The 21,033-nt window shown below is 39.6% G+C and overlaps 2 protein-coding genes across 2 annotated transcripts; one reads left to right on the top strand and one right to left on the bottom strand.

Moving 5' to 3' along the window:
* Positions 1–765: 765 nt before the first annotated feature.
* spata6 (spermatogenesis associated 6) lies at positions 766–10,723 on the top strand. Its single transcript, XM_053322964.1, has 10 exons — positions 766–893; positions 1,210–1,258; positions 1,387–1,428; positions 1,552–1,676; positions 2,488–2,574; positions 5,708–6,076; positions 7,439–7,541; positions 7,708–7,748; positions 7,924–8,063; positions 10,598–10,723. The coding sequence occupies exons 1-10, from the start codon at positions 816–818 to the stop codon at positions 10,710–10,712; spliced, it is 1,149 nt and encodes a 382-aa protein (XP_053178939.1). The 5' UTR covers positions 766–815; the 3' UTR covers positions 10,713–10,723.
* A 1,414-nt stretch (positions 10,724–12,137) lies between these two features.
* dnttip2 (deoxynucleotidyltransferase, terminal, interacting protein 2) lies at positions 12,138–20,301 on the bottom strand. Its single transcript, XM_053321687.1, has 7 exons — positions 20,227–20,301; positions 16,052–18,177; positions 15,002–15,140; positions 14,695–14,790; positions 14,349–14,513; positions 13,994–14,103; positions 12,138–12,941 (listed from the first exon to the last, which is right to left on the bottom strand). The coding sequence occupies exons 1-7, from the start codon at positions 20,299–20,301 to the stop codon at positions 12,845–12,847; spliced, it is 2,808 nt and encodes a 935-aa protein (XP_053177662.1). The 3' UTR covers positions 12,138–12,844.
* Positions 20,302–21,033: the final 732 nt, after the last annotated feature.

The raw sequence follows: 21,033 nt of genomic DNA, 5'->3' as shown, positions 1-21,033 counted from the left end.
TTTAGTAGTAATGTGACCACAGTACTAGTGTTTTTCAAACTTAAAACGTATTTCCAGGAAGATTTTTTTTAAAAAGTATATTATCTGAGCGATACGGTCATTTCTGTATTAGTCGAAGCTAATAGAGAAGCTCCTGAACATCCGATTCAGAGCGCAACTAATTATCAATTAATCAGCCCATTATTTTTGAATTAATCAATGTTTTCTCAAAATCAAGTGTCAGAAAATACTGAAAAATGCTCATCACATTTTCACTATATTCAAATATGATATGACGTGTTAATTAGATTTAGACAAAATGTGTTTTAAATTCTATCTAGCTTGACTACAAGCACTGTGAACAATATTTCTGTAGTAACTTATGTTGTTTTAATGTGCAGAGACTCTAAATTGTAATATGATTTGGCATTATTCCCAATTTGTATGTAAATGCAATTTAACTTTGCTTAATTTGTTATGCATGTAGTAAAAAAAACAACATAATCAGTTCTTAATTAGATTGCAGTGAACAAAAAATACCACTGACAATAGATGAAAACTGCATACCTCCACCTCATGCAGCTGATTTTAATTGACTGTTGAAAAGGTTTCTGTAGCTCATTATGCTACCTCTGCCATTCATGCTGTCATTTTGAATGCATGCAGAATAGCAGATACATGATGTATGCTTAATTTTGGACTGAGCTAAATTATCCTGAAAATCTGCCAATAAAGTGACATGTGCAATTCAATGCAATCACCCTGTTTGTATGCAGGTCACATGTCCAGGTGTGCTCCTATCTAAAAAGAATGATATCTACCTCAGTGTATGCCTCATGGGCCAGTACAGGAAGACTCCCTGTTTGCCTCCTGTGTTCCCTTTACGCTTCCACCACAAAATGGTCTTCATCAAGGTGAGAATAAAGACGTATGAACAAAGTTACTTGTCCATTGTACCTTTTTATCTACACCGGATTAATGCTTAATATCCATACTAGTGTGCATATTTTTGTTAAAATATGTTTCATATGGATATGTTTGTGCCATCTGTTCCTCCACATTGTCTTTAAAAGAAAGAAATTCAAACCAGCAACCGTCCAGTTGCCACACCTGATGAAAAAGGCCTTCTTTTCCCTGGAGAGAGTGTCAGTTAGATAGTGGGCTGTCTGTCAGTCTCATCTTGTTATAAGTATTGATCTGCTTTGTCTGTACTCTTGTCTGTTTTACCAGACTTTCCCTGGCGTTGTTGACCCTGCTGATGTAGTTGACCTCCTAGAAGGTAAACGGCCCTCTGAGATTTGCTTCCTCATCTTTTACTCCTGAATTCTGTGCTGTGCAAGTTCATAGGCTATTAGCTGTGATGCTGATTATTAGCTCACCTACTAAGTGTGCTTTCCTTTCTCTCAGCTGACACAACATCTTTTGAGCTGATTCAGTTGGTGCCTCCAGGTATGCTTTTTAATGATGCCATATGGGCATGTTATATCCCTGCTGTATCCAGTCACTACACTGCAAAAACAAGGTCTCTGACTTGGTTTGTGTGTGTTTCTGTCTGTCTGTGTATGGCTTCAGAGGGTGAGATCCTAGCCAAGATGGAGGAAAGCAGCAGAGATTTTCTGTACCCTGGTCCCAGACTGAGCTTCAGAGAAGGAGCTGCAGAGAGAGAGATACTGATGAAGAGGTCCTCCTCCTTCTCTGTAGGCTGCTTTCCTTTTCATTTCTCTCTAACTCCTCCTCCCAGCATCAGGTGTAACACATGTCAGTCATGCCTGCAGAGGTGCCTGAGCTACTGACAGAGCAAAGTCAAATGGCACACTGTTGAGTTTGTTAAAGGAGGGAGGGGTGTTCTTGTCACTCAGTGCATTTAAGCGTAATTGACGTGTCACAGTGACCCCATCAGGAGAGCTGCTTTCGCTGTGTGATCCAGCTTGATTGGCACCAATATTACATGTGTCATTCATAGACTGGAGAAGATTGTTTTCTCTAAATGCTGTCTCTAAATGAGTCTCGTCCTAATCTCAGTGACCTCTGTGTCTGCACTCACCACACACAGGCACGCTACCCACATAACCAATTCAAAAGTGCTGTCTTGTCCTACAGAAAGTGAAGTATTTTCTTCAGAAAAGATAGCGCTGCCCTAATCGTCCATCTTTGCTGTACAGACAGAAAAACTAAGCTGGGAATTTACTCTCTTTTCAATCTCATGTCGTCAGGCGAGACACTAACTGACTTATTTAAATGTCTTTAAACACTATTCCTCTCACCGTTGCTTTTATGTGTTTGTGTTTGAGGCCTCCATAGCAATTTAGACGTCTCTCTCCAAATGCTACATTATTTATACATCACTGGAGCCTTTCTGTTTTCTGCTATTTGTTTTCCTCAAGCCAGGCGTAGATTGAAGATTCGTGGTTGTAAATTGGTGTTTCAGGCAGCGCTGTTATCTGTCCTTTTGTCTTCATCTCCCTGTTAAAGGTGTTGTGTTTGTTCCTATCGTCCCTCACCCTCTAGGGAATCTCTCCCAAAGTGGAGTTTGCCACGACATCAGTCATTGAAGAGAGTGATGGTAGAGACAGCCCGGCAACCTCACCTGTAAGTGTGTCCTTTTCATTTCATGTCACTGTGTCCAGTTCTTCACATTTGTTGTACCTTTTTATTTGCTTTCAGTTTATCTGAGTTTTGTCTGTAAAGCACTTTGAAATGAGCGAGTTCTTTACAAATAAATAATGTTGTCTGTTCGTGGCCTTTCACAACCGCTCAATCAAAATTTAAACAGTTAAAATCCATCAAAGTGTCACTCATGAGTCAAGTAAACAGCGTGTTTATCAGCCTGCCCGACAGCCCGACCTGTCTGGGGTTTGAACACATCACAGCTACATACTCAGCATTATTGAGTAAGTGGTGGTCATGGCTAATACAGTGAAGATTCATCTCTAGAGGGCTCTAATGAGCGGTATCACTCGCCATCAGATTTGTCTCCACCATACATACCCACCTTCTATTGTTGCCATGGCTACTGCATCTATCTATCTATACTGGCAGTGTTTCAAGGGTATCTGTTCTCTCCTTGTGAATGTAATTATGGGGAGGCAGATCTGTGATGCTGATAGCGAGCCTTCTCTCACATCTCCTACTAGCTGGGAATTTACACAGTTTTTGTCACAATCAGTCTGTCAGCCATTTTTCTTTTGCATTAACTTCTCATGCTGAGGGTCACCTGTAACTCTTCCAGTGTGCCCTTGTGGATTTTAAAGGTTAACTGCTCCGTTGCATAAAATCACATTTTTATGCAACTTTTTGAAGGATTTATTTCAGTCAGTCTTTTTTTCTCAGTTTTTATGTGTGGACACTGCAGGATTTGTTTTGACATATTTTCATCCATTGTCACCTTCAGTATAATCCACTTAATTATGGTCTTGTGTGCAGAGTAAATGGACTGCATTTATATAGCGTTTTCCTGTTCTTCCAACCACTCAAAGCGCTTTGCGATACATGCCACAATCACCCATTTACACACACATTCATACAATGATGACAGAGGCTGCCGTGCAAGGTGCCAACGTGCTCATTCGGAAGATCTAATCATTCATACACACATTCACACATCAATTGTGTAGTCTTCAGGAGCAATTTGGTGTTCAAACACTTTGACATCTGGAATAGAAGAGCCAGTTCAAACTGCCGTTCTTCTGATTAGTGGACGATCAAATCTACCTTCTGACCCATAGCCACCGCAATCTTATGTATCTTTGCATTTGTGCCAGGGCTGAAGGATGTTAAAAATATCTCATTTGAATTATTTTCACAGATATTTCAGAGGCTATATGATTTACAGTATTGAAGGAAATTATAATTTTTACATCATTATTCTCATTTATATTGAAAAACAATTATGTTGTGATTTTTGCGAGGATCTGTACTAAATAATTATGTTTTCTTAAGTCTGTAGAATATGGTGTGTCAGCCAGGACATCTCTGCAGCATGAGAATATTTAATTAAAAATGTTATTTTGATGCAAATTTCTCTTTTAATAAATAATGTGCCTCTTGCAATTTGAAAATTGCAGGAGGCCATATTACGGTTTCGATAAAATTTCAATAATTTGTGCCTGAGAGTCTAATTTGTTCAACTCTAATTTGTGAATGAGAGTCTACTCAGCAGATGGACACTGGGAGGACAGGATAATGCCCTAGTGGTACATCATAAAAGGGGTTCCTTTTTTTTTTTTTTTTTTTTTTTTTTTTTTAAAAAAAGAACCCAAAAAAAACCCCAGTAAGACAGACAATCTTTCACAAACAGTCCTGTTAGTAACATATGATTCATCACACAGCAGTTGGCATGTTGTGCCAAAAACACTGCCATGCATTTCCCAGGTGCAGTAACCTAAGCTAAGCTATTTGTTTAAATGGGATGTCATTGACAGCGAAGCAGATTGTCAGAGTGTTCTCCTGGCCCCTCAGGGGGATGTCTGGATCAGAGCACCGCTGTGGCTGTCAGACAGTAGAATTTCTCCATTTTCTCTCTCCTAATGGCTCCTCAGCATAGGAATTACCCTGACTGCCTGCCCGCCTAGCTGACAAACCATGTCCTGTTTTTAATAGAGATTTACAGTGATAACTTCTACAAAACCTCTGAAACTGTTCTGATAGATATACTTAGTTTTTTAGACAAATTCATGCGCTCTAAAATTTCACAAATCGTCATCCCTCTCATTTATATACTGTTTTAATTACAAAGTAATTTGTATTGTTTGTCCACATCCCAAGCTTTGTTGAACAGTGTGTTTATCACACAATAACAACAGTGGAAATGGCAGCTAATCACATCAGACAATCCTTCACCACTGAGTTGGTGACGGGGAAAGTGACTGACTCTCAGTGACCGTCCACCAGCAACAACAGACAGAGGAGCTGAAGGAAGTTGGGGATGTTGAAGGATGTGAGGGAGGGAAGGGCATATTCACCTTAATTCCATTAAATCAGACCATTCTCAAATGGCAACCTCGATGAGGATTTATTCATCATTTAGTTTCTCTTAAAAATAGTTTTAATGTTGTGTGATTTCCCTAATTAGCATTTAGATTATCTTTGTTTTACAGCCACGTAATGCCTCTTTATCATATTAGACTGGAGATGGCCATCAAATGCAATTAACATTTTATCTTAACTTATTTATCCCCGGTTGGCATTACCCGCAGGAAGTGGGATATTGCATCGGAGAATGATGTTATTGGCCATTAGAGTTATTGAAGTAATTCTGCAGAGGTTGTCTCCATGGCAGTGCAGACTGAGAGAGCTGTTGTTGTTCTAACACTTAAGCTGAATGATTTAGCTAATGGTTTAATGCTTTTATCCAGGGAGAAGAAGTCTGTATTGAGAGTGAGAGCAGCTGCCCTAATAGCTAAAATGGCTGACGCCTGTGTAAAGGAATAACGTTGTGGTCTGCAGAGAGATCTAAACTGCTGAGACAAATGTTATGCGTCACCACAAAAAGGAGAGCTGTGAGGGTAGCTTGACATGTTAGAACATATCAACATGTCTTTTTTCTCTCTCTCTCTCTCTCTCTCTCTCTCTCTCTCTCTCTCTCTCTCTCTCTCTCTCTCTCTCTCTCTCTCTCTCTCTCTCTCTCTCTCTCTCTCTCTCTCATAATCTGCAGCCCCCGACCTCCCATGTTTCTCCAGTGAGGCCGTCCAAGCAAAGCTCAGCGAAAAAGTCATCATCCAAACCACAGTGTCAGTCACCATCCAGCGTGCATTTATCCAGAATAGATCATGGGAACTTAGTGTCTTCAAAAGATGAGAAGGAACGGCTAAATGTTACAAACTCTGCACAGTCATCTACATCCAGACGCTCTTCTCCTTCATCCTCGTCCGGCCACAGTCCCCAGAAAAACAAGACACGCAGAAAAAATACTACTCTCAGAGTTTCTGTAGACTCTGGCTACCAGCAGCCCACAGTTTCCTCCAGAACTCGGGCTTTGTCCCCGTACACCCACCGTAAGATGTGCCAGCTCTCAGAGGACGCCAGACAGAGGCTCAGCCACCTCCAGATTGGGCCTCACCACTTCAGGAAGGAGACAGAGAGCCAGCCCCCCTTCTTGGTCTGTAACTTTTACATATATCCCTTCAAACTGAAGGCAGCTGTCAAAACGTTAGTATTATTCCAACAATACATGTGTTCTGTGCACAGGGGTTATGAAATTAATGGGCTCCTGAATTGATGTAGTTCATGCCTCTGTGGGAGCTACCCAAATTTTAACTTAATCTAGTGGGCAGATTAAGTGGAGGGCATAATAAGAGAGCAGTGTTAATCTTTTTACCTGAGCTGTTAATGGATTTCGATTTCGTCACTGAAAATGTTTCAGTATGTGTGCGCGTGTAATACAGCCTATTATCCTCGCTGAGGGGTTTTAGTGCTTTTTAATAGCACAAGTCCTGTATTTAGGCTGCTACACCGTTATTTGTTAACACTTTAATTACAGCTGTATCACTGCTATGAGAGATTTGCATATAAAAGGGGTGATTTTCTGATCACACAGCCTCTGGAAATATATAGTTGATGGACAAGAACAACACAGCATCCTTTTCTCTGCCCCTCCCTCCACTCTCTCTTCTCCCCATTGTATTTCTGCCTCTTCATTTACATCAAATCTAATCCTGAGGTATGAATATCAAAATCAACGAGCACACCGTTATTAAAAGAAGTGATTAGGAACTGAGTTGTTGTTGTTGTTGTTTTGGTCACAGTCATGAATGGAATTTACTAGAATACAACAGGCGTTTTATTAGAGAGAGTAGCATGTTTTCCACTGTGGTTTTCCTCAGGGGAATCTTCTGTCGACAATTAACCCTGGTAATTGAGAGTCAAGCTGCAATTAACAAATAGATACCTAATGAAGTAGCTTAGCCCCATGGTGAATGCATTATCAGCACATGGTGCAGAGCCTTAACCCTCCTGGTTTGTGTGTGTACAGAGAAGCACATTCCTATAGATAACCCAATTTATGTTGTCTAAGATTACCATAGGTGGTGATTCTGCAAAGATCTTTGTTGTCTTTACGTCTTATTGTGAACTTCATGCTGGAATGATTAAGGATGAGATGACGGCAGAGCAGATAAATATGCAGGTCAACTTTTCCTTGATTGTGCTGCAGTCTGAAAGAAATGAGTGATGAATGTGTGTTGTCAACTTCATTTATGTAATGTACCCAACAAAACTTGTGTCTAATTTTTGTTATGGCATTTCTTATTGTTAGTTTTTAGATTGTGTGATTTATCATTGTGTTTAGTCTGTAATGTTTCAAAGTTGAAAAAAGAATACTTTTTATCCATAATCATGGTGAGTAGTAGGGTGATAGAATAAGACAGAAACTAAAACTTACAGAAAGGACCTCAGTGCCAAAACAAACTTGCATGCATTCTAATGTCTGATAGCAGATTGTTTTTCTGGGGTCTTATTCCAGGTTCCTCGTTGCAGTAGTGTCTTGGGGATGGGAACTCCTTCCTCCTTTCCACAGGATTATAGCATGCATCGTCGTACTGTTAGCTTCTCAGCTGATCACACTGGTAGGCCTCATCACTCACAAACAAACACTAGTAAAAATGTTGTTTCACACCTGAGGCCAGTATTTGTGCAACAGTTTACAGGTTTGGCCTCATGTAAGTAGTGTTCATAACTGAAAAAATGAATGAATGATATGTATTCAATCATTTCCAGTTTCCAGTTTTGTAGATTCTTCTCTCCTTGGGAGTTATAGACCAAGAACAGCCAGAGTAAGTATAATTCTAACATTTTAAAACAACTTATTGAATAAATTTTTTGATTTTTGATGCGACAGCACATCAGTGTCCATGTACTTGTTTCTGAGGAGTGTTATGCTAATGTCTTCATATACTTTTAAGATGGAGATGATAAACTTTATTCACAAGTTTAAAACCCCTCTTCCAGGCAGACTTGTCTCCAGGGACAGTATTCAGAAATGAAGCCCGAAACAGAAACCCTGTGAGAGCCACTGCCTCAGCTGAGTCCACCTTGACTGTGTCAAAATCCAGAAGCCCTCCGATTCTCCACCAGTCCCTCAGAGAAAGGTAAAATGTCTATTCGTAACATTTCCCCTCAACCCGAAGGATTTCCACTGGCCGTCTTTTAATGGATGTGTTAAATCAAATCATTGCTTTGCCTCAACATGAAAAGAACACAATGACCAAAAAGCAGCTACATAACAGAAACCTCTAGAACCAGATAAATGTGGGACTTTCTCATATTTTATTCTTCATTGGCTCCATGAATCAGCAAGTTGCAACCTATCAAACAGAAACTGTGAAGCTTAGACGACATACTGAATACTTTTGAATAAATATGTGGCAAAATGATCATCAATGTAACAATGTAATTTGATATTTTCTTCCTAAAAGTTTGTAGGGTAACTCAGTGTTGTTGAGTTTGAACTGGTGTATGAACAGGATAGCCAATCACAAATCCTTATCACTTTCTGTGATATTGTGTCAAACTGGTTGAATGTAAGAGGCAGCAGTAAGGAGAATGCCTGTTTATAATTGTATTTTCACTTGTTGTTAGTGTTCTCAGGATCTCCTCTGAGCCCTGAGTTTGGCTTTTCTGGCCACAAATCCAGCTGATTTTCTTCACTCTCACACCAAAGCTGTAAAAAACACAATCCTCTTTTTGTAATGTTTGCACCACAATCCTCATCCATCCAATCATTGTTTGCTCAAAAGATCTTAAAAGCAAAGAGGCACACGTATGAGTTCCCAATTACAGTATACAACAAACATATGACAATCCCATGAGATGTTAGTCATACACTGCCACTGCTTTGTGTGTGTGTGTGTGTGTGTGTGTGTACACTCATACACATCCAATCTTTAATTTTGATCACACTAGACAGGCAGGATGAATTCCCCTCCACCTTTTAAATTACAGAAGCTGATGTCTTGTCATGTTTGTTCATTACGGAGAGAGGAGGCAGAGAGAAGGGAAAACGAAGAGGAAAATGGTATTGATTTGTGTTTCAGTTTCAGTCTGATGCATTTGACCCGATGCACACTTTAATACATTCAGAGAGACCTTGTCATCGATCACAGCAGCTGCGAGTTGAACACACCGACGGGACCGACGTTCCGTTTTGTTTGTTTGTTTGTTTCTGCTATACTTTCCTTTCCACTCTGCTCAGTCCATAAGTAAACATTAAAATCAATAGACAATCTTAAACTGCAAAGTAAATTGTAGGAAATGAATGATACTTTTCTCTCAATTGAAAACGCGACAGGAGTTGCAGGGTGGGAGATTAGAGTGGGCCTTTGTAGATTCCCTCCGACAGCGAGAGGGGCACGTCTTACCACGAATCTTTGATCTATAAAGAAAATGACAGATGCCAGTGGCAACGTTTGCCCCCTAAGCCCCGAAGTCTCAGTCTATTCATGTCTCTGGATGATTTGTCCTTGATGACTTTTTGAAGCAGGTAGCGAGTTGATCTGATTACAGATGAAAAGTTGCCATTCCCACATTTTGAGCCAGGCCAAAACACCAGTCAGTCAGTCAGTCATCACCCTTCCACTCCCGACAAATAGACGTGGATTAGAAATAATACTGAAATCTATTACTGTTCACTTCTGTCAGTGGAGTCTGTTATTTCATAACTGCCTGTGGCCAACTCGCAGACACATTTATAAGATATTTATGAATCACATTTATGCCTGTATGTTTGAATGCACAGTTGGTTCTGTCAATTGTGAAACTCTTATTTATTTAGAAGAACAGAATAAAAATGAACTTTTAGATGAAGGAAGCATAATTTATTTCAAAGTATATTATATATAAAAGTGTGTTGTTGAGCACAGTACATCTGAAGAATGTATCTGTAGTCTGGTTGTCAGCTTTTCATCAGCTCACCTGTCTTATGTTGGGTTACAGCACAGACTAGTGGACAAAGGGAAAACCTGTCACAACTTCTTGAGCCTTGTCTCTGACTCAAATCATATAGAGCAATTTAAGTAATTTTCCAAGCAAAAATGCCAACAAATTAAATGGTTCAATTGTGTACATAAAATTAATATTTTTTTGTGAACTGTAGTATAGAGCAGAATAACTTGAGGTGCCCCACAAAGTATATCACATTCTGCTCAAACTGTGTACTAAAGATATTTGACCCTCTCTGTGACAGTATAAGACTCTTGTGTTCTGGAGTGAATCTTTGTCAGTGTCTTGGGCATGCAGACATGAATCCAGTACGTATTAAAACATGTATTAAAACAGAACTCCTGATTTGATTATTCTTTGCTGATCATCCGACAGTTTTCTCACTATCAGAGACTTCAGGGAAATTTGAAAAGATGAGCATGACATTATATATTATATGGAATATTTTTTGCTTTCCTTTCTTGTTTAATTATGCTGTAATCCCTCATTCATCTTGCAACATCTTATGGGCGTCCTGACCCTAAAGCTGGGAACTGCCACATTCATTGTATAATGAACATTGTTTTAGTCACAACCCTACAACAATAATAATATTATTTATTTCTATCACTACAAAGCTTTATGTCAGCCCACCTGACGCAAGACTCTGTGACACACTGTTAGTTTTGTCTCGTTTGTTTTTCAGGCTCCAGCGCAGTCAGCCCAGTCCATCCTACAGGGAGCAGATCCACAGTAGAGTCCAGAGGATTCTGCAGACCCACAGAGCCTCACTGGACAGCTACGTGAGCCCTGACCTTTAGCCCACTGATCTGACTAAGTGACAGAATTGAGGTCTCATCACTGTTAAACCAGTCAATATAATAATGAACGCTTGTAGCTCAAAGTTAAAGCAGATATTCTTTAAACTGCACTAATCAGATGTTTACGTGCCAAATGTTGTATGTGTAGGAATGGATGCACACACACAGACACTAACATACCTCCTTGACCTCAAGATTTATCATTCAGTGAGTTGAACCATTTAACACAAATGTATCTTCTTTTATCTCCTTTTGATGTTCATTTAAATTTCAAACCTTCCCGAGCACCTGCTGAGCAGCATTTGTCGTCATTAACGTTTGAAAAGGCAGGGTAATTTGCAAGGGTTACGTTCAAAAAGCAAAGCAACACCACTTCCCTCCCACCCATCAGCTGGGCTGTTTTTAGACGCCCTGATGGTGAAACCAAACTGAGACGTTGTCTAATTTCTCTAAAGCTGTGTGTGAAATTGGCTCTGAATTAAAGAAGTAACAATGTTGTGCGTGAGAGGGAGAGAGAGAGAGATAGTAGGGGGAGAGGGGGAAGGAGACGTGGTGGATGTAAGCTGCAGCTGTTAAGAGCTCATCTCTCAACACAAAAGAGACAAGAAGGTAGCCAAGAGCCACCGTTGGGAGCCAGCAGCAACAAGAGACTGAAGAGATTTAAGAGAGAGGACGAACAAAAGTAATCCTGAATCAAAGAGCAGGAGACACAAAGAAATTTAGCCTTAACATAAATTAAGCCAGTCATTCAGCATCATAGTGTTACACTGAAATATCAAAACTGTATATAGTGTTTCTGTGTGCATGTGCCACTGATGCAGAGGTTATCTGCTCTTTATATATTAGAGAGAATAGTTCGCTCAGCCAAAGTGACTGCAGCTGTGTCCTGTGTTATTGTCGCAGCTAAGCTTACAGATCAGGTAGACACTGTACTTTGAAAGATACTCAGTATATTCTTCTTTTTTTTTTAATGAGAAAAGATCATACTCCATATGACCATGAAGCTTCTGTTTCCTTTGATTGATCATGATCAGAACTGGTATCTATGCTGAATCTGCAGGATCTGATTAATGGTTAAACTAAATCCCTCCTGTATTTTTGGTTTTTGACCCATGTGCCCGTCTCAACAGCAGTAATCATGCAGCTGAAGGAAAAGTGTTCCATGTCTTACTCAGCATGTGTGTCAAACTGTGATGTTTACTTAAAAGACAGCAAGCTGGAGTACAAAGTGTTCAAGTTTCTAACTGAAATTAATCCAAATAACTCAAAATGCAAAATCTGCCAACAAAGTGTATCCTTAAATGTCTAACAGGAGAGATCTTCACTGAGTTCTTCACAAAGTAGAAAATATCTGATTCCATTTCTTATTCACAGCAGGATGTAGTTTTAATCACCTTTCACTATGCCTGCTTTAACATCTTCATCACCAACATTTGATTTTCATTAAATATGTACTGGTCTTTCTAAGAAGTTAACATTTTCAATGTAGTACATTGTCAATTTTGATTTCAGTCAAAACTCAACTGGTGCTCAAAGATGTTTTATTCAAATGCTTCTGCTTTGTGGTCTTTTCATAGTCTGAATTACAAAAACAGTCATGTAAAAATAAACATGCTACTACATATTCATTTCACTAGTTCCTGTTTGGTCATAAATTATAACAAGACTTCTCTGTTCATCCTCACTAATTCAAGCTATTTGTCCAAAAGTCTTCAAAGGAATCAGTATTTCTGGTTGTGATGGAAACACTGCTGCCAGTCAAAAGAAAATATCTGAATGTTTATTTGATACATGTATTTGTTCTTTGTATTTTTAAATGACAATGATTACTCTACAGAAAAATGTAAGATACAGGTCCATTTGATTAAAAATGGTTTCAGTTTCAACCATGTACACTGACAACTGTACTGCATATCTTTAATAACATGCTTACAATCAATTTTACTGGTGTTTTCTGATCTGTTTCATACATTTTTTCAGTCCATTATTAGAGATGATGTGTCTTCAATGAGCAGGATTCAGTAAAGCTTCATTAGGCACCATGAAGTCAAAAAATATGATTTATGCTCCAGTCACCTCCTGCTGAAGAACTGAAGATAATATATTTGAAAAGCCTCTGAAAGTCATCATATTCACTTTTTGTGGAATTTATTCTTCTTCTTGTTCCTCTTGCCAGCTCCCTGTGCTGCTTTCTCAGCCACAATGTGCTGAAACTTCTTCTTGTTCTGCCTGGGAAGAGAAAACAGCAAAATATTTATATGTTGAATGTAGATTTGGCCAGTTTGCAAAATACAACAGAAACAATGGACATCACTTTGGCAATTCCTTTGCAAATTTAACAAGTAACGTTATATTTAGTCATGTAAAATATATTCTAGTGCAACACAGGGTTTACATGACAAATACACAAGGTAAATCCCTTCTAGTATATATGTTTACACTGTCTTTACTGGCCCTTCTCTGAAATGTACCACAGCAAATGTTTTTGTTCCTTCTTTTTTTGTTTTACAAAGCACAACACTGCTGCAGTGTTTCACAGTATTCTGTGAGCTAAATTAACTCTGAGCTTCGGAAATGTGTAACCCTACACAAAATACTTCAAATGTGCCAGGATAAACTACTTAAATCTATGCCGTCTCAGAATCTGACAGGTCCAAGTCTTTTTGTGCCATGAAAAACAGATTATCTAATAATAATGTTCAAGGAATGTCTTCTAGATAAAGATCAGCAATTTAAATGCCACCTCAAAGTTTTTCCCCACTGCTGGAGCCAATCATAAATAATCAATAAGTGGGGCTCGCAGATGGTCGTGTGGTTAGAGCGCATGCCACGTATGCAGCGGGTACCCGGCCAGAGGACCTTTACTACATGTCACCCCCCTCTCTCTCCTATTATTTCCTGTCCATCCAATATCAATAAAAGGTGTATGTGCCTGAAAAAAATCTTAAAAAAAAAAAAAAAAAAAATCAATAAGTATTCTTCAATATACTTTTTTCCTCTTAACTAGACCAGCTCATGTGTATAAAGTGAAAAATGAACACATGAATATTACAAATATATACAAATGTCTAACTATTGACAATTTTAAAATTCAATCATGTTCACAGTAAAGAATAGTTAATCACTGCTCTGTTAGATATTTAGCTAAACATTATTTGTCTTTTATTTAAAAGTAAACGAGGTGGTGTTGATAAGCTGTTTTTAGGGGAGCATTTTCTTTATAATGGGTAAATTAGGGCTGGAGACACATCAGGCCAGATCCAGTGAAAATTAAAACTTACTGCCTGAACTCGGCATCAGCTAGTAGCTCCTCCACCATGGTTCTCTTCCTCTCTTTCTTGGGAACACGGGAATGATAGAAGTCGACTGGGCTGTCCACCACTGTACCAACCTGTATTACACACACATTTAAAAAAAAAAAAAAAAAAACTCAAATTACATGTAAATATATTTAAGTTTGACGCTGACATTTAAAAGCAAAATTCATGTGAGTACAGCTGACTAGATTATTTGCACCTTCATGCTCTAAAATTCAGTTGTTATGCAATCACTTACAAGAAGACATTTTGAAAAACAAAGATTTATGACCCCATTTCCAAACAAATAAGATAGATGACTTATGTATATTTAACAGACCTGAAAATACTTGGGAAAGCCATCTCTGTCATTCTTCTTGTAGAACCTCTTGGAATCCAAGGAGCCTCTCATCTTCAGGACTTGGAGGTCTCCTTTCAGCTCACCAGTGATCTCAGGGGCTTTCATGTTAAACCAACCGTCTCCTGTCGTTTTCGCACGCTCGTCCTGGGAAAACCAATTTCAAATGATTTCAAAAGCATTCAGAACTTGACTAAAACTACAGTACGTTCACTGGAGGTCAGAGTGTTTTGAGAAGTTTGTCTCAACTGATTTTACAATGATCAAATCTTAATGGATAGTAGTCTGGATCATCTTATGAACTGAAGCCTCAATTTGTAAAACTTACTCTGTGTTTAAGTTTCAAAGCTTGTTTGGATTCACTGTATGGAGGCACCGCATCCTTCTTTTCAAAATCTGGACCAATCACGCTCTTCTTCATCACCTGTGGAAAACAACAAAATACTGCAACACTGCAAAGCACCAAACTCAATCAACACTCGGATAAAAAGGCCAAAGTCAAAAAAAAACTGGAGACAAACCATGAATAACACAATCTCAGGTGTTATTGGATTTACTTGTCCTTGCACAACATTCATTATTCATTCGGCATCAGAGATCACCTTCAAAAAGGGAAAAATCAATCACTTATTTACCTCATCTTGGATCCTCTTTTCCTTTAGTTTTTGCAGCGAACTGGAGACAGGTTTTGATTTGCTGCCATCAAAATTGATGTATAAACCCCCAAGCTCCTTCACTCTGATGCCGGGGTCAATACGGCTGGACAACTCTTTCCTAAAACAAATTGGCACAGAGAAAATTCCTCAGGAGGCGCAGTCACATCTCATTTCTCACCTCTGCACACAGTTAGAATCAAATATAATGTAATGATGTGTTAAAGGATAAGCCTGGTGATATTTTATATTTTTCTTTTTGTTAACAAACCCTATTTAAAAGACAGAAGCCAACAAAACATTGATCCTACTAACAAGTACTGCCTGATATAGTTTATTCCTCTGTGCCACAGAGCTGCATTGTTGTCCAAGAAACACAAACACATCAACCGGCCATTGTCATTGACATGTTCCTTAATTATGATGAACAACTGTAGTTTAAGTTTTGGTCGATCCCACGAGCACCGTCTCACAATCAATGTGTATTAAATCTGTAGCTGAAAGCAGTCCCTCACAAATGCTTTTTTACTCTGAGTATCATTTGCTTAAGACTACAATGCCCAGCTGTAACAATTAGTTGATTCATCAAACCAACCAAACATTTATCAGAAACTATTTTGATAATCCATAGTCATTTCAGTCCTATTTTAAAATAAAATGTCAAAAATGGATTGATTTCAGTTTATATAATGGGACAGTTACATGGTTCGTCATATGATAGGAAACTGAATCCCTGGACAAAACAAGACATCTGAATATGTCAACTTAGACTCTATAAAAGTCACTTTTTTTACTGCCATCAGAATTTCTTTTAGACAAAACTAGTAATTAAAAAAATAACCTACACATTGATGATTAATAATTGTTAGTTGCAACCCAAAAACGTACCAATTTCTTTTTTTAAATTAGCCACAGAGGCTTCCATAAGTATTGAGAAGTGCCTCATCTTTTAATTATTATTACCTTGAAGGATTTTTTTTCTCTTAATACATGTGACAGTTTCCAGGTGAGTGAGCCTATCATATTACTTACGACTGAGGATCTCTACTTGAGAAGAGGATTTCTGCATCTTCGTCGTCATCATCGTCCTCCTCCTCATCCACAAACTCCTCGTCTTGCTCCTCCTGCTCAGCTCCCTCTTTACTTCTGCCCGCCTCCTCCTCCTCCTCTCTCAGCCTATCCTTGTAGTAATTCTCATCAGCCGCTTGTCCTGGCCGTGTGTCAATCATAAACAGTCCCGCCACTGATTCAGCTGCTGCTTCAGACTTCTTGGAAGTTCTTCCTCTCTCCTCTGCCAAATCCTTCTCTTCCTCCTCTTCACCAGAAACTTCCCTCTCCTCCTCTTCCTCATAGTCATCTTCATCCTCGCTGCTCACGAGCAGGCTAATTACTTTTGTATTCTGCACAATGACATCTTTAGATTGCTGCTCAGAGGAAGAATCCACTGTGATCTTGTGGTCCCGGCTGGACGTCACCTCAATTGATTCAACTTGGGCCTCACTGGAGTCAACCACCTGCTGAGCATCTGTGTTCAATGTACTGACTTCCATTTTCTCCTCCTTACTGGACTGTGTTTCCATAACAGTATCCCCATATACATGCTCCACTCCCTGTGATGGATGGTTGTCTTCATTAGCCACTTCCATGGCTTCCTCCTTGTCTTTGGTCTCTTCTATATTTTCAGAAACAGTCTCACATATTGTTACTGTTTCTGATGGCTTTAACAGCTCTGATGGCAGAACTGTTTCCTGCATCATTTCCACTTCTGAGGTGTCCCCATCCTTATTTTCAGCAGGTGGCTCCACCTGCTGGTCTCTGGCCATCACTGCTGTCTCACAAACAACTTCAGCTGCAAGACCTTCTGATACTGAGGGAGATACATGGGAATCGTCTTCTGAAATTACATTTACTCTGCTTTCCGCACCTTCTGTAGCCTTCTGCAGAGCACTCCCTCCCTGTACATCTTCTGTCACTCCAGAATCTGCTGCTAAAGCCTCATTTGATGCCAGATCAGAACTATTCACATCCTCTTTCTCTTTTTCTTCTAATATGTGGCTCTTATCTTCCTCCAACAGTGTGCAATCTGCATCCTCAGCGATCAGAGTACTTTCTAATCTAGAATCTTGTAATAAACTATCTTCCTTAGCTGGCTCCCAGGATGTCACTACTATACTACAATTCTTGATTGAGGACCTGGTGACAGACACACCTCGACTGCTATTCCCTGAGCCTGTGCGGCTGCTGCATGGTGTCCCTTTGCCACGTGAGGACCTGGGGCTGCCAACTGGGGACTGCACGTCCGTCAGGTCAGACTCTGACTCCAGAACCTTAGGATCTGTGGATCGGTTCTTCCCTCGTCTACGAGTGGTCATACTGTAAGTGGGCCCGGACTCAAACCCTTCGGAGTCACAAGACGGAGCCTCATTGACATCTACAGTAGTCTTCCCTCTTGTTGCCCTGCTCCTTCGGCCTGTTTGGGCAGGAGAGCCAGAGCCTTCCGAGGCCTCATCTAGGTCAATGGGAATAGGACACGTTTGCCTTCTGGATCTTGTCGATCTGCGGGTTGTGGACCGAGAAGCCCTGGATGTGCAGCTATCAACGTCTGAGACTTCAGAGTCCTCAGTTTGTTGTTTGGCAGCTGATCTGGTACGAGTAGTTTTTCGCTGACTTCTGGTGACTCTCTGGGATTCAGAGCTGCAGGACTCTGTATCGAGCACCGGCTCCACCTTGACATCTCCTGCTTCAACGTGAGCTGGGTCAGATCTTTCAGGAATTGGCTTCCTCCTTGTACTACGGCGGCTGCTTTGGCCAGCTTTTGAAACAGATACTGCAGAACAACATGAGTCCACCTCAGATATCTCCTCATCTTCCTGACGTTCTTTGCACGCCTGTCTTACCCTGGTGCGTGTCATACGTGGCTCGGTGTCAGACATTGCGGAGCAGCACGACTCCACATCTGATGTTTCTGCTTCATGGACAGAGCCCACAGGAGTGCAAGGCTGCTCTGGACTGTGAAGTCTGGAGGCTCTGGTGCATCTTTTCAATAAAGAGGTCGGTGGCGATGCGGGCTGACTGCTGGTCTCCTCCAGGTCATGCTGGGAAGGGGTCTCTTCTTGTTTAGCAGCCCTCCTGGTTCTTCGTGCAGTGGATGGAGTAGCCTGTGTGGCAACAATAAGACAAAGGCATTAATACAGTTGGTTTTACAGCAAGCTGCACTCAAAGAATAAGTCTGGCATTCTAATTTATTTTCTTAACAAATCGCAAAACAAAAAACAGCAATGTGTTAGTTTGTCTCTCAATGCTGTCTTACTTCCCTTTCCTACTAGTAGACTCAAGTGTATTTGTTCATACAAATCTAAAATCAGGTCACAAAGATAAAGCATCTATTTTTAAAAAGGCTGGATCATTTGTTAAAGCAGCAGGGCACTGTTGTTTTTAACAAACATTACCTAAATATGAGCAAATTGAGCACCATTTTCTGGTGGATTATTTTGGCAAAAAAAACAAACACTACAGCGCTTCATTCATGTGTAAGGCTTTGGCTACACAAATATACTTGTTAGTGGGTCAGTCCATTGTTGATTTTGGTCTTTGTTGAAAATAAAATAAAAAGTAGTATAATTATAAGCCTTAATCTTTACGTGTTGATTAGTGAAGCAGAGATTTGATCACATTTAGGGGTGTTTAAATTAATTGATTATAAGATGCATCGCGATGCGGACGTGGACGACTTTGCATCAATTAACAAAAGTAAAGAATCGATTATTTAAACATTAATTAATAACTTGATGTTGACGGACAACAAAGGCGGAACCAAACAGTTAGGGCAGCGGAGCAGCCGGACAGTCTTATAAGACGCACATGCGAGAGTTCGTCTGTAGTTCATCTTTTTAAAAAAAAGCGGTTGGAAACATTTTGTGATTGAATAACTAAATAATTACCTTTGTGAAACGTTTGTGAAGTTTACTGTGAACTTTCAACGCCGTCACTAAGCTAATGCTAACGTTAGCGGAGCAGCTAACAGAGCAGCATGAAACAACGTAAACTCTGAGGTGAAGAAATAACTCGGTGCTCAGTCTGTCTCACCACAACTCTGCAGCTGGTCAGTGTGTTGGACAGTGATGTCTGTCCCAGAGCTAACAGTGAGGCTGATCTGCTCTGCTGGAGACATGATAATAAACAGCTGCACTCCGCCCTCAGTTTTGGTCTACTTGAAGACATTTAAATGTTTAACATGTATGTTGAATATTGACATTCAGATTTTTAAAGTACTTTTCTAAATAAAAAAAAGGGAATTCATATTTATTATTATTGTATCAATTTATGAAAAATGAGCCATGCAGTAATACAGAAAAAACAGGTTGTGATACGTTGAGATGCATCGTAGAATCGAATCGTGAGGACAGTGAAGATTCACACCACTAATTTACAGTTCACATCTTATAAAAATATACTTGCACAACGTACTTAGAGGAGCACTGTCTGAACAGAAAAGGATCAGTCATTTTGGCACAAGGAGTACTTTAAGCCAGTTATCTCTGTCTTCTTTGGCTCTGTAATGTAACTGTCATCTCAGTTTGGGCTTATAGTTTATAATAGAAACCCTGTGTTAAAAGCAGCATGGGGTTGGGAAAAAAAACAGATTTGAGCATTCACCAAACAGGATGGATCATTCTAAGGCATAGATGCATTTAGAAAACAAATCAAATACACTATTGAGGTGCATTATACAAAGCGTGGGATCCAGTTTTTTAGTTGTGTCCCAAACTCATATTATAAATATTAAAACTGTTAGTAGAAAAAACGATCGATCGATTAAGTGATAATACAATCAGTAGATTCACTGATTACATTTAAATTAGTGTGGTTCTTCACAGCTGGAAATGAATAAAGCAGCAGAGCCACTCTTTTTATACATGTTTTGCAGTACCTCTCTTTAAGTTTAATTGACATGATTGTATTTGGTCAAAATGCCTAAGACTCTCACACACCTCAGCTTCTGAGTTTTTTGTCTTTTATATGATTATTTTTTATCGTGTCATACCATCAAAACGTTTCTGAAGTATTGTGATGAGACTTGTGGTGCCCACGTGAGTTTGACCACAGACACACATAACCTGACCAGTTGACACGTGACTGGCTTTAAACTCTCCGTTGCTGAGCTCTGAACATTTACAGGCTTGAAGACCGTCTGTTTTTATACATACCTGGACCTCAGAGGGCTGGTCGGGAATTGTTTTAGTTGGGGAGTACACGCGTACTCCTCTCCTTGTCGCCACCATCTTGCACGCTGCGCCTCAATCTCACTTCCGGTTTGAAGGCTACGCTCGACTAATCGATCCAGGAAAATACGACTCAGACTGAGCAGACGATCACGGAGCTACTGAATTCATGACGTGTCTATTTGACATAGTTATTTATTTATTATACTCACGGAGAAAGTATTCGTAACTTAAATAAAAGTAGCAATACGGACATGTAAAAAAAAAAAAACTATCTCAGTTAAAAGTTAAGGGTTGAAATGAAAAATAAGTATGCAAAATGTGACTTCACTAACTAACTAAAAGCAAGTCCTCACTGCAAAAATGTTTGATTATATATCATTATAATTATTAATATGACTGTATTGGTAGTTTTTTTTGTACTTAGTTGGCATGAAGCTTTGTTTTTTAAATGTTCCATGCACTGTTGCGCAGGCACAGCGGTGTAAGAAGATCCTTTACTTCAGTAAAACTACCAGCAATGTAGAAATACTGCATTACAAGTTATAGTCCTGCATGAAAAATTGTACTTAATAGTACAGAAGTATTAGTTGTAAAGTGTACTTAGAGTATAGTAGTTGTTTGGTCCCTCTGACTGATATATGACATTACCGAAGCATCAGTGTTTAAGCACTGTTGGCTAGTTCCCAACCTAGGGGTTGGGCCCCTCCAAAGGGTCAGCAGATAAATCTGAGGGGTTATGAGACAATGGGAGAGAAAAGAAGAGACAAAGTTCTGATAGACAAATCGGTT

The sequence above is a fragment of the Scomber japonicus genome, chromosome 7 (assembly GCF_027409825.1).
Source record: "Scomber japonicus isolate fScoJap1 chromosome 7, fScoJap1.pri, whole genome shotgun sequence".
Taxonomy (NCBI): domain Eukaryota; kingdom Metazoa; phylum Chordata; class Actinopteri; order Scombriformes; family Scombridae; genus Scomber; species Scomber japonicus.
This window is presented reverse-complemented; position numbering and strand designations above follow the sequence as displayed.